The sequence below is a fragment of the Taurulus bubalis genome, assembly GCF_910589615.1.
Source record: "Taurulus bubalis genome assembly, chromosome: 11".
Classification (NCBI taxonomy): domain Eukaryota; kingdom Metazoa; phylum Chordata; class Actinopteri; order Perciformes; family Cottidae; genus Taurulus; species Taurulus bubalis.
Window position 1 is genome coordinate 24,898,177 of NC_136599.1, and position 14,484 is coordinate 24,912,660.

Here is a 14,484-nt window from a genome sequence, read left to right on the forward strand (position 1 = left end):
GCGCCCTCTGCTGCTACTCCGTGAAGCTATCAGAGCTACGCTACCATTGAGCCCATACTGTCACTAACTGCACTTCCCGAAGAATATTTGACATTTTTTGAAATATCTAAAAAGCAATTCCAGAGACAAGTATTTGTTTGAAGGATAAATATGGATGTCAAACTGATTTAGCAGTAAAAAAAAATGGATATACATATATAGAAGCTAATGATCACAGTGTAAAAAAGTGAACCACCACATCACCTGGCGATGGAGATGAAATTAACGGAACAACACTGATCATGTAGGTCTCTATTCAATGTTACAATCATAAAAATTCATCCAGTCAACCTTCAGTAGCTAGCGTAGCATAGAAGCGTTAACTGATGTCTAAAGGTTTTAAGAAAATTAGTATCACTATTACAACGTTTAACCATGACAATGGCTCCAAGTCCACAAAACAAAGCTGGCCGATGTTAAGTTATGATTGGCCGGTCTGCGTTTGAGTCTGCGCTCGCCCACGCAGTCCTGACAAGGGGTCTGATCAGCCAGATTAACTGAAAACACCCTAATATAAACTGGTGGCTGTGAGTCTGTCAATCACTAGTCTCAGAAGCATTCATTTAAGAAATCAAAGATATCTTATTTTAGATACTCAGTGCTCAGATGTCAGAGCCTGGCACCAGCACATGAAAGCCCCACATGTGCTGGTGCCAGGCTCTGTTCTAGTGCTAAGTTTCTATTTTCATTCCAGCCTATCTTATGGAAACCCATCTAATATATGCATATTATTGTCAGTAACCTATTGTCTGTGTAGTGTGCAACTGTTGCTAGCATCAAAGGCAAATGGCTGCCTTTCCCATCACTCATCTGTCTGTCAAGCCTCTTTTTCATTCTCACCCCTTCCCCTCATCCTCCTGCATGTCTTTAACCTCCTTTTGTGATTCAGGAAGGTATGATGAGGCAGCAGCAACGCTTGGCCCCAACTGTCACAAGGTTCCCCTCTCGTTTTTCTTCTCTCGCTCCCAATCCGTTCCTCTCTTCCTTTTCCGCTCAGTCTACTCTTTAGGCCATCCACTTTTTCTGTTCAATTCCTCCCACTTTTGTCACGGTTCAGTGAATTTTTCTTTCACCGCAGTCAGTTCCGTCTCAAGACATACAATTCGTTTGAGTTCAAATGGGAGGGAAACAAAAGAAAAAGAAGACAAAAAAAGACCACCTTGAATACATTGTCAAAAAAAACTGAGGGTGTGATGGAAGGGATGTATACATTTGTGTTCTTGTGTGAGTCATTCCTCGGGTTTGGAACATTAGGAATACTGAATATTACACACCAAAATTATATGGTCTAATAAGATTTAAAGCGGTTCTACATAAACAATAAAAACACGCTTTAACTCGTCCCTTTATTACATCACACATTTTATAAGATTGTATACTGCTCAATAAAGCAATTGATTTGATTAAAACCAAATCCTTCCCTTTGTTTTTTTTTATTAAACCTCCAATAGAGGTGAAACTCTGCCTGAATCCCTGGAGTAAATATGTGATTGCCTTATTTGTTTCCTTTTCATGTCTCATTAAAACTACCTAGAGTTTTTGTGCATGGAGGTTTTGTAAGCCGTTCCCGTTTTGTTTAGCACGAAGGCAACACATTCCTGCTTCCTTGATGCAATAGGCCCTTTTACATCAGACATGTCACCTTGTTCTAGTGCTGTGTTCACACCAGACGCAAAGTCTCGAGCGAGTGACGCAAATAAACCCCAACGATACCGCGGTCAAGCTAACTCCAGAGAGCGGGAGGAGCTTACCTCCATGTAGATACGGTCACAGACCTTTAATACTTTGGGCAATTTCTTTCCATCATTTATTATGGTTGATATAACCACTATTGCTGCTTTGAAGTCCCAGATACATCGGAAACATAGAATTACATATTTGGGTCTCCATTTTGGTTGTCCCATTCCACTGCACAACAGAGGAAAAGGCATGTTCATAGTGGGCTTTGCACCCAGAACCCGATATGGCAGCGCCAAACAGTAAACAAACGTTTGGCGGCGTCAGCTGCAAGAATATCTAATCTATAAAAATATTGCCGCAAACATTACATAGGGTGGCTTTTAAATTAATTACTCTAGCTTATAAATATCCCATGTCTAACACCATGCAGGCAGCACACCATCTGTCTCAGCTGTCGGCTTGATTAGCTGGACTGGAAGGATTCAAATCTGTACACAAGGTGCCCCTCCATTGTTACCACCTCTGAGATGCCCTTAAGCAAGGCACTATACCTCCATCTGCTACAGTGGAGCTCCTCAGTGGCCAAATTAGATTGTTCATGGGTAGCTGCCAGCATTTGTGCTCTGAGCAATTACCCTGGTAGAAATTGAGTCATTTTATTAAGTAACTAATGCTTTACAGGCTGGAGATGTTTGATTTTCATTATCACAGTAGCCGTTTAAGCACACACTGAAAGCCCTTTCAATCCACGGTGTGATTGAGGCATCAGGCCTGATGGGTGTTTGCAAGGGTGTGTCCAAAATGTGCTTAATTTGCACATTTATGTAATGTGCCAGTTTTTTTCTGGTTGTTAAATGTGAATGTTAAAAACAAGTTAGGAAATGAATGCTTTGAAATTGAACAGACTTCACTTTGCTCAAAAGCTGCCGGGCTGCAAATTGTAAATATGACAATCTGCATGTTGGGCTGCTGTCACCTATTTCAATAACAGCTTGTAGTTAGTTGTGAATGACATCTGCTTGCCGATTGTATTATTTATGACATGCCACAATTACCTGCTTTCTCAGTCTGTCTCTACTCTCGCCCTCAGTGGGATTCCAGGAAAGAAGTGTGGAGTCATTATCTTCGCTGCAGAGGAGCTCAGTAACTGCAGGGTCAGTACACACACACACACACACACACACACACACACACACACACACACACACACACACACACACACACACACACACACACACACACTTGAACATGCATATAATAAGTATATAGTCTGCATGTTTTATTTGCCCTGATGCTGTAGTTGTGCTACGGCACACACACACACACACACACACACACACACACACACCAATACAAAAAGTGTTTCAATGGTGGGGCAATCTTTCAACGACGAAATGTAACAAAAGTTTAACCCATTAAATCCCGTCATTGGGACCCTCACTTTCAAGTTAAGCTTCTCAGTGTTGTTCAGCGCTGATAAATGCTGTATGTTGAGTTTTTCAGACTCTAAATTTATTAAAATGAACTGTCAAGATGGTTTCCAGCTATAAACAAAGTGGTTTCCTGTTCCAATTTGTCTATTCTCCTGCCACAATAATACATTACTATCAATCAGGCAGTCAGATACAGACAGAGATTTTCGTGTGTGTGTGTGTGTGTACGAGTGACAGAGGTACTTGTACATATTGGAGGCTTAAACCTTACAAATTTGAATTTTTTTAGGAAATAAGGACATCTTGGTCGGAGACGGACCCTCAAAGGCCTGTTTGAGGGTTCAGACCTTGTTTTAAGGTTACGTTTATGGTTAGGGTAAAGGTTGGGGTCAGGCATTAAGTTGTGGTGGTTAAGGTTAGGGTACTGGGCCAGGAAATGCATGGTGTCAATGATGGTCCTCAAAAGTTAGAAGTACAAGGTTGTGTGTGTGCGCCCCAGAGACCATTAACAGGCTTATCCTGGTTATGTTTTCCATCATTTCTCTGGGAGATTTTGCTCTTGACAAGATCCAAATGCTCTTCAGAAATGTTGACAAGTGCAAGTATGTGTGTGCGTGTGCATGTCTAGGCTGACAAACCCTATCTGTCAATGACAAGCATAGGTTTCCCGAGATGCCTTCCTACTGGAGGCAATGACTAAAGTGCCTCATTAAGGGCAATCCATCCATCCATCCATCTACCCTTCCATCCTTTCCCATTCACTGCAGTCTGTATGCATCGGTTATACTATCCGAACGCTCTTGTTTGGGATTCTGACGCACGGTTGCATTGCCGTTAAGCGTGAGCTTTCACCAATGACTTTGCATTCTAAAAGGAGTCTCCGTTCCACGACAAGAAATTAGTTTACGAAGAAGACAAATCGCTGACTTTTTTAATTGATGTTCCACTAAAAAGTGCTTGTCTTCTCTCTCAGGATATTGCCACCATGCAGCTGTGTGCCAACAAGCTGGACAAAAAAGACTTTTTCGGCAAGTCGGACCCCTTCCTGGTTTTCTACCGGAGTAATGAGGACGGAACGTGAGTCTGAGCACTCGTCAGATATGACCAGAAAAGGCACTCTGAACAGACGGGAACAGATTGCATGTTGAAATAAACATTGAAGCCCTGTTTAAGGGCCGTCTAAAAAGAAAACATTACAGAGCTTTTCACAGTGTTGTCAAGAGTTTTAAACCAATATCTATTTAACTATTTTAAGAAGAGAAATATCATGAAAAATCACTTACTTTTATTTTGACTCACTTTTTCATCTTTCAAAAGGTGGATTTGAGAAAAACATCATGCTTTAGATGGACAGATCGTACTTTATTGATCCCTAAAGTAAACCACAGGAAGTTGAAACCTTTAAAAAATATATTTTCAAAACAACCTGGCAACTGCCATATATTTCTTTTTGTTTAAAACATATATTTTTTAAAGGTTTCAGCTTCCTGTGGTCGTTTATCCCTGACATGTTTATGCATGCCGTGTTGATGTTGCTGGACTTCAAGAACAGCCTGAAAGCAATGTATTGGACAATGAATTCTGAGCATTTCGAAGGTGACGAATACATATCTTCATGCAAGTCATATAAAATGTCTCATCTGGTTTCCTATACAAATTTTCTCCACCCTGAAGATTGTTACCACCTTCTGCCGTTTCTTTTTTGTAGTAGTAGTAATAAAACTCTCTGCAATTCTGTCATGTCCGCCAGATATACTTGAACAGATGTACAAAATAAAAGAAAAAGAACGTAAAACATGACACTAAAATGACACAACAACCTGCAAAGGAAGCTGCAGATAAGTGATGTGGGATTATCTTCACAGGCAATATGAACGTGCTTTCCCTTTAGTGGCCCTGTGTGTGTTATTGTGCTGGCAGGTTTACCATCTGCCACAAGACGGAGGTGATCAAGAACACACTGAATCCGGTGTGGCAGCCCTTCACCATCCCCGTTAGAGCTCTCTGCAACGGCGACTATGACAGGTCAGAGAACTTTTAGCACAACTCTATTATGTAAAGAAATGAATAGTTCATGAAATGTCATGATGAGATATTCAATTGCTATTAAGACGATGATGAAGTGTACCTGTACTGCCTTGTATCTGTACAAAGTTTGTCACTAGAGCGGTGTTTTCTCATTCCCCTACTGACACGCTGGTCTCATAAATATGAAATGCTCATGCAACAAAACTGCATCATCAATTACATTTCATGGGAATCTATTTTCGCCCTAATTATGTTTGTATCTGATAAAACTTGTACATGTCCATGTAGGGACGAAGTTGGGGTGGATGGATGGGTTAAACATGGGACTTTCAGTCAGGAGACCGGTGTTTGTGTCGTGTGAAACCAAAAGTAACCCAAAAATGATGTTTTACTGAACCTAAACAGGTGTTGTTGCCTAAACCTAACCGTTATTAATAATGCAGTTCTTTAGCAGCCACATAGTTTTGGTTCATATCAACTGGTAGGAGACCCCGGGAAGACCCAGAACACGCTGGAGGGATTATATCTCCCTGAGCTGACTCATCCGGATCAAACATGTATGATTGTATCTCTCCAATATTTTCTCGAACGAAAAAAACAAACAGATCAAGGCTGAAACTATCACTGCAGAGTGGGAGCCGGTCTGGAGCTCTGCGCCGTCACCTTGATGCATGCTGTTTAACCTAGCATGACCAGCCGTGTTGGGCAGCTCGAGGCCAGATTCCCAATTTCTCAATAAGGGAGAAAGAGTAGTGGTAGTCGTAGATCTTTTACTTTTTGTGGAAAAAAACATGTTAAATAACATATTAATCATAGCAGAGTATTTGAACGTACTAAAACATGTCTGGAGGGGAAGGGCACAAGCGGACTTCTATGAGGATGACCTGTTGCTGGGGCGGTCAGAATAATGCCAGCAGTCGGTCACGGTGTCCCAGGGACCAGCACTGGTGTTATTGAGATTGACTCAGTTTTCACACAGCACTCTGTTATGATGGTGCTGAGCCATTTGGACTGTGCTCAGCCATTTGCTGCCAGATGCACGCTCCATGCAGAAGTGCATATAGTGCCACTTTTGCAAAAACTAAGGAGCAATTATCCTCTACTTCTCCTTGCTTTTTGTTAATTATCGTAGGGTCGCACTATTCAAAATGGCCTCCTTAACCCGTGTGCCATGAACCGTGTGCCATGACCCGTGTGACACGTCACTGTGACATTAAAGCTCAAAGGTTGGAAAGTTTGAGTTAGAATGGTTTGCAAGCGCAAAAATGTCCACACTTCAATTGAATAGAATTTCAAGTTCTCGTTTTATTGAAAGTATGTGATCTGATATTGAGAAAACCTTCGGGATTAAAATACCCTCTGTCTATTTCAGGACCGTGAAGGTAGATGTCTTTGACTGGGATCGGGACGGAAGGTAAAATCATCTGTGGGTAACCACTCACTGTGGCCCCATGATTCTGTCATATTCATTAAATGTGCTGTAACTCCGTTACATTATTCATTCTGGTCACATGACATCTATTGCTTCTGTGCATCCGGGGAGAGGGATCCTCCTCTGTTGCTCTCCCTCAGGTTTCTTCCCCTTTTTTCTCTGTGAAGGGTTTTTACTATCTTTATTGGGGGAGTTTTTCCTGATCCGATGTGAGGTCCCGAGACAGGATGTTATGTGTACAGATTGTAAAGACCTCTGAGGCAATTGTGATGTTGGGCTGTATAAAATAAACTGAATTGAATGATTCATATTGATGTCTTTCAAATGGCAGAGAAAAAGGAAATGTCTTGTGTACATATATTAGAAGATACTGAGAAATTGACAGAAACAAAGAATGACAATTCTCTCTCCGATTATGTAATCTGCGTTCATGCTCGCCTGTCTTTGTGGGTGTTTTGCAGCCATGACTTCATCGGCGAGTTCACCACCAGCTACAGAGAGCTGTCTCGGGGGCAGAACCAGTTCAATGTCTATGAGGTGAAACGTGACATGGGGGTGGTTTGTTGTTTATCGCTGCTTTTGTTACCTTTTTCTTTGAGGATACAAGGTGAGGTGCCAACCACTCAGTCAAATATATATTTTTTGGGACAAATCTGGTCAGGATACACCCTATCCAGATTCACATCACCTGCATTATCCTTTTTTCCTCAGTAGTAGCTGGAGTAGGTTTAACATTTTCAACACAAAACAACTATTATATATAGGAACACCTAATATGTCTTATTTTGTGTACAGTTGAAACCAAATAAGCACATAAGTCAATACAAACACCAATACTATATAAATGGTCAAACTGCTCCCCTACACTGTTTGTGGCTAAAACATACAGAAAGTAATACAGTATAATTGTTATATAACCCACGTAATCAATTAAGAGGTAATTCACATAATGGACTGTTAAAGTAGAATAAAAAGCGACAAAAAGTTGAGATATTTGTTTGCATCCTCTCTCCTGACCACCAGGGGGCAACTCCTCTGAGTGTATAGAAGTCTATGAGAAAATGACTCTACTTCTCTCATGATGTATCCCCTCAGTAAACATTGTAAACATGAGTTTATGTCTCAATCTCTAGTTTCAAGTCTTCTTCAATACAGCATGATGTTCATTTAGTAAATGATGGTCATTTAGAGTCAAACAGACCATATATGGCGTCACTACGGCCAAACACGGCAACTTCTACTCATTGGTTACAAAAATACAAGATGCAAGATGGCAACGACAAAATCGCCAAACTGAAGGCTTGGAAATGCCAGTCCACGAACAAATGGGTGACGTCACGATGACTAGGTCCACTTCTTATATACAGTCTATGGTTATATTATCTTTTCTGAGACCTAACCAAGTACTTTTGTTGCCTGAACAGGTTCTGCTCTGCCAAGGGCAGTGTAGGTGTACTGATCGCTCACGTTGCTGGACATTCGTAGGATAGCACACACACAAAATGACAGAAAAACGTTTCTTAAGACATCATACGTATGAGGATATTAAAATGCAATGTACCCTTTCACACTGTAGAATTTTATTTGACTTCAACGAGGCCAGGCAATTAGGACCAAGAACTTTTCTGATGCGGAAGTTTGAATATGTGGTAATTTTGAATAAAACTGTCCAACAAAACCATTACTTGACAAGAACTATTGATTAGTTGTGCCCATCAAAAAGCCCATCAATGCCCACAGCTTATTAAAACCGGCTCAAACGAAGAATACTTAAATTTGCTCCAAGCTAACCAATTAATGATACTGCAGCATAATGAATGAAGAAAAACCTTATTGAAATCTGTAATCTAAAGGAGAAGAAAAAGTTAAGTCGGATTTGTAAAGGATGGATGGTTTAATCTCTTCACCTCCCGTCTCTACTCTCTATACTCTATATAAACACAGTTAAACATAACATCAGTCTCCATTCGTGGCCTCTTATTATCAGGAATCTGTTGAATTATTCATGCAAACATTGTTCCAGGGTATGAAGTACCCGCCCAGTCACTAACTCACTTTCCACCATCGCTGGCAGGTTTTGAATCCCAAGAAGAAAGGCAAAAAGAAGAAATATGTCAATTCTGGAACTGTGAGTAGGCCCACAGCTTTGATGTCCCATTTCATGTTTTACATATTTCCATAGGTAGCATCACCTCTTCCATCCGCTTCTCTCTTGCCGACTCCGCTGCTGTATGGTCACCTGTTTGTCTTATTCCGTCCCTTCTCTGTTTGTCACTTGGTATGTGTGTGTGTGTGTGTTTTTGCCAGGTCACTCTGCTGTCCTTCAAAGTGGAGTCCGAGTATACCTTTGTGGATTTCATCCGAGGAGGGTGAGTGGAATAACAATAAGCCTGCTCTCGCGAGGAGTGTCAACAGCCTTTGCCGTTGTTTGTTGCGGCGACAAATCTGTTAACAGCATCATATTGTCTGGACTCGCCCTGCTTATGGCACAAAATGCAAGGTCCCCATGACGTAAATCATTACATTTGAGGGTGATGACTTGGTTTAAGGTTCGGGTAAGGGTTGGGCTAATAGCGGTTGCGGGAGGTGTGAGTCATCAGAAAATGAATGTAAGTTAATGTAATGTCCTCTAAAGGGATTTGTTTGTGTAGAGACACTTGATTGAATTTCCCAATAGCCCCTTTGTGAGTATCACTCTAAATTCATATTAGCTATGAGTTTTGGGGTAAATTTGCATTTGTTAAGAACTAATTTATTCAGTTCAATCCCTTTTAATTACTGGTTACATTTGTTTTACCTAATTAGGCCTTCGAGATAGCGGAGGCAATATTGTCCTGACCCACAAATTTTTCGGTGAACCAGTAAACTGATTGCTTTGCTCTTAATTGTATGCATTGGAGTTACAGTGTGTATTAAGTGTTCTGAAGTGTGTGATCTTTGCTGTTTTTTTCCCCTCTTTGATTCCCATTGTCTTTGCAACAGAACACAACTCAACTTCACAGTGGCAATAGACTTCACGGCATCCAATGGTACGTCCCGTACTGTTGTGTTATAGATGAATGCCTTTGTCTTTTGCATGTATTTTCAGTCATTATGGCGAGCATGTGTGTTTTATAATGCAGCGTTCACACGACGAGTGACACAGCATCAGGCTCAGGCATTGTTACTGTGGCTCAGTGGTGAGCAGGGTCATCCTTCAATCAGTGGATCGGCGGTTCGAGCCCCGGCTCTGCTAGTCCATGTCCATGTGTCCTTGAGCAAAATTGCTCCCGTAGATGTGCCTACGGTGTATGAATGTTAGTTTCTCCTGATGGCATGTGGAACCTGCCATCAATGGGTGAATGATGACAAGTAATATGAAAGAGCTTTGATTGGTCGGAAGACTAAGTACAGGTCCATTTAACATTTCTGTGGAAGCTGGCGTTGTGGAGTCACAAACTGACACTAGAAGTGTGGAGCACATTCTGGCCAATCGTAGTGTAGCACTGTCCCGATCTGACGAGTATCCTGCTTTGCTTTCATGCAATTGTTTCAAATTTTCTGAATTAATACGCAATGTTTAACCATAAATATTGTAGTGTCACGGGTTGTCCCTACGGCAGGCTAGAGTGAGGCAGTGCAACAGAGAGCTGAAAACGGGCACAACCAGACGGTATAAATAAAAGTGAAGGTTTATTTTCCGTCCCAGCAGCAAGGTCATTTCCATAAATAAAATAAATAAATAAAAAAGTCCATTAACAAAGAAACAAAGCGTCATGGAGGAGAAAGTGGTTATTGAACCAAAACAAAACTCAACACTGCAAAGTCCTGGGTACAAGGTCCTCCTCCTCCTCCTCCTCCTTCGTAGTCCTGTAGTCCTTTTCTCCTTTTCTCCTCTTCCACCTCTTGCACCTCTTGCACCTTCTGCACCTTCTGCTTGTCCAACTCCTTCCAGCTCCTTCCTCCTCTGTGCTCTCCGCTCTGCCCTCTATTAAGCTTCCCAGCCCTGCCTCAATTAGGTGCCCTAAGTACCTGCAGCTGGGTGAGTGATGAGGCAGTCTGGCAGATGTAGTGTCGACCCTGGCGGCCATTTTGTAGTGTGGGCGCTGATCATGAGTTGGAATGGAGCGCCTCTCCACCACCTGTCCCCTTGTGATGCCACAATATTCAGAACATTTGATAGTCGTTAGCCGGAGAGGTTGGAAGGAGATATATGTATATACATAAGCACCTCTATACATAAGCACCTCTATTCCACGCTAGCTACTGCTTTAATGATTGCAACTGAATAATAATACATGGCTTTATAGGAACAGTGATCCTTAATTTAATTGTATTCTGTCTTTAATTACCAGGTTATGTGGGTGGTTCATTTCTTCACTGATCTGTAGGATTTAGCTTCTATCTTTTTTGATTTCTCTTCCAAGATAATCATGCAATCGCTCGTTTCTGCGCGTTGCCGTGATTGAGTGTGCACCTTGGTGTCCGTCCATGGCTAATCTTGCAATCTGCCTGAGGAAACTGTGTTATATTTTGGTTGCCCATTTATGGCTTGTGTTCGCCGTGACTCACTTTCTGAAAACCCCTTTCTAGTCTTTTGAACTGATTTTCTTTGCTGAATCAATTTGAACTCCAGAGTATATCCTTCAAACACATATTGTAGATCCTTCTGTCTGCTTATCTTTCACTTCTTCAGGAAGTGCATTTAGTGACAGTGTGGGCTCCATGGATCACTGACAGCAAGGGGCGGAGCTGTTTGTGTACAGGTGGAACAAACAAGATGTAACGCCCACATTTAGAAAGCTTTAGAGGGTTTTGTAAGTGTATTTTGTATGTGTTATTTCTTGGCACCACCAGGTTTGGGGTTTCCCCTGCTTCCAGTCTTAATGCTAAGCTACTCATCTAGCTAGAGTCATGCATGAAGTTAAACAACCAGGTATTTTTTGCTGAAGAGATAGGGACCTCCAACATGACTGCCAGGCAGTGTGCAATGCACCATATGGAGTGTGCCCTCCACTTGCTATATACATGTGGGAAAAACTTGGGTTTTGTGTTTTTTAATTATTACATAGTAAAATATAACAATTCAGTGTGAAAAGCACTTGTCCCTTTCCCCCTCTGTAATGTAACATGACTTTTTCTCCATTTGTCATGGCAGATACGTGATGTGAGCCCACTGCCCTTTTGGAATAGATTGTTACAATTAGACTCTTATTTTCACATGATGGAAAGGGCAGTCGACCGTGCACGGGGCGTGGCGAATGTGTCGGTACACCTGCGGAGCAGTTTGGAAGCGAGATGGGATGAAGGGGAATACATTATCGGTAGATGCGTTTGGGTTTGGCAACGATCGCGGCTGATCATGCCCTCTCCTTTCATTCCCTTGAAAGTAGGCCGATTGTTTCAGAATGGAGGAGGGATCTGGAGAACTGCTCATCTCAAGGGGAGAAGTCAGAGTTGGCTATGTTCCATGTGTGTAACACTATTTATACTGCTTCAGGTGTTGAAATAACTGCGTCAGACATTTACATGACGGCGTAAACCGATAACTCCCCCATAATAATTATGTTAACGACTTTTTTATTTTATTTTTATTTATTTTTCTCTACCCATAAGTATCAAATTTGACCGTCATGCAGTTAATCGCAGACACAACCTGTCTCTGATTCCAAAATGCTCGACGCGACTTTTGTGAGAACCTGTTTGAAAGTAGGAGGTGAAACCCACGGTTAGCGTGACACTTTGTATTTTGCAGGTGAAAGAGAGTGAAAAAGAGACGTATTATCATTCACTTCATTTTGTTTGTGTGTCTTCCTCCAAGGTAACCCCTCCCAGCCCACTTCCCTCCACTACATGAGTCCCTACCAGATGAATGCATATGCCATGGCCCTGAAAGCGGTAGGAGAGATAATCCAGGACTACGACAGTGACAAGCTCTTTCCTGCCTATGGTTTTGGAGCTAAGCTGCCCCCCGACGGCAAAATCTCCCACGGCTTCCCACTGGTAAGACACGCGTGTGAGCGCACAAACACACACACACACACACACACACACACACACGCGGAAAACGCATGAATTCACACATACAAAGGCACACACGCCGTCCGCCCGTATAGCAGGGCGTGTGTCTTGGACCAGCAGTTGTCGCCGCGACGACAGCTGGCCGCAGAAGTTGAGGAGTCGGCTCATCTGGCTGCCAGCGGGAACCTCCCAGCATTCCCCCAACACTTCCTCCTCGCATCCTCCTGAGGGATCAGGGCGACCAGTTAGGAGCCGCTGGAAGCCGAGCTGAAGGGAAAGCCAAGTCTGGCTCTTAAGACGCGAGCATGGCCTCTGCTGCTTTGCTCCAGATTTTTTTTTGTGTGTTGAAACTCATGAGTCCCTGTGCAACACTAAATGGCAACACTAAATCACAGAAGTGACTCTTTAAAAACTCCATCTTAAAACTGTGTAGCATTATAGATGAATTGAGTCCTGTCAGCTGGCCAGTAAACCAAGGTCAAGACACATCTCTGTGTTCATTTCATTGTGTGAATTGGATGAGTTTTTGTTGGACATGATGCTATCCTTGGCTCGGTGGATAGCAGCTGCCCTTCCTCTCTCATCCCCATCGCCTTCTCTTTTTCTCTCCGCCCTCCTCATCCTGTCCCCCGTATCTATTCCTTCTCCCAAAGCTGAGTTTTGATTGACAGAGCCGTTTGATTGATGTCTCTCTCAGCCTGCATAGGAGCTATCCGTCAAAGGATGACGGTCCGCGGATGGGTGGCATTGATCTATAGAAGCAGTCTACTCGTAAAGCCGACTAATTATCTGAATCACACCATGTAGGGACTTAGCTGCCCATCAGGTTCCCTCCCGTTGTTGGTAGAACGCACACACACACACACACACACACACACACACACACACACACACACACACACACACACACACACACACACACACACACACACACACACACACAAGCAATGGCAAGACTCAGATAAGCAAGTCAGTAATCTTCTTGGCATCATATCTGCACCAAAGTATTTTTAGCCAATTATTTCACAATTTTGAATATAGACACCTGAGTAAAAACAAAATGGCGGACCCCCGGTGATCTCACTGATTGGGTCTGTACTTGTGTGAACTTGACAGTTGAAGTGAGAACATGCAAGCTCACAGAAACTCACCCAGGATTTTTTTCCTGAGATGCTGAAGAGAGACACATTTATTTGTGGCTCGCCTCTTGAGTTTTCTGGATGTGTTCTTTTTCATGGCGGGGGCCAACTCTTTCCTTCTTTACAGTGTACCACATAGCGCTACGTTAAATTAGATAGACCGCGTGCCAAAGCAGCATATATGAGATACATTTAATTATCTTTAATTGGAAGAACTATGTCAATATGTACTCCGGAGGGAGTGATGCCCCTTGTTTATCACACCGCCCCATTAATTATACTGTCTGTACACGGGATGTGTGACTATACTCTTCATTAGCGTTGTGTGTGCTGTCTGTTGCAGAGCGGCGACGCTGAGAACCCAAACTGTGTGGGCATAGAGGGGGTTCTGGAGGCCTACTTCCAGAGCCTGAGGACGGTGCAGCTGTACGGACCCACAAACTTTGCACCTGTTATCAACAAAGTGGCAAAGTAAGTTTGTGTGTGTCTGTGTGTGTGTGTGTGTCAGAGTGCAAATATACCTTTTTAGATGAAGAGGACAATTCTGGCATTTTTGTTTTCCGTCAGCAAGTACTGAGGTGGTTTTTGTTTTTTTGTATTTATAACCCTTGATCAAAGCTTATTAGTGACATGACTCATAAGAAGCTTTTCCACCAGATTAGAGATTTTATTTTATTTATGAACAGTGGGGGGCACGTCAACATGTGCAAGATTAAAGCAGGTTACAGCATCC

At 42.5% G+C, this 14,484-nt stretch overlaps 1 protein-coding gene across 1 annotated transcript in view; it reads left to right on the forward strand.

Moving 5' to 3' along the window:
• LOC306743735 (copine-9-like) overlaps positions 1-14,484 on the forward strand; it is a gene marked incomplete at both ends in the record, with an annotated part of 73,861 nt that overhangs the window by 42,618 nt on the left and 16,759 nt on the right. Inside the window, 10 exons of the mRNA XM_079226283.1 lie at positions 2,810-2,873; positions 4,126-4,229; positions 5,073-5,177; positions 6,553-6,594; positions 7,074-7,149; positions 8,687-8,740; positions 8,920-8,981; positions 9,595-9,641; positions 12,413-12,594; positions 14,095-14,222. Of these exons, the coding sequence (XP_079082409.1) occupies positions 2,810-2,873; positions 4,126-4,229; positions 5,073-5,177; positions 6,553-6,594; positions 7,074-7,149; positions 8,687-8,740; positions 8,920-8,981; positions 9,595-9,641; positions 12,413-12,594; positions 14,095-14,222 (864 nt within the window). The remainder of the gene's footprint in view (positions 1-2,809; positions 2,874-4,125; positions 4,230-5,072; positions 5,178-6,552; positions 6,595-7,073; positions 7,150-8,686; positions 8,741-8,919; positions 8,982-9,594; positions 9,642-12,412; positions 12,595-14,094; positions 14,223-14,484) is intronic.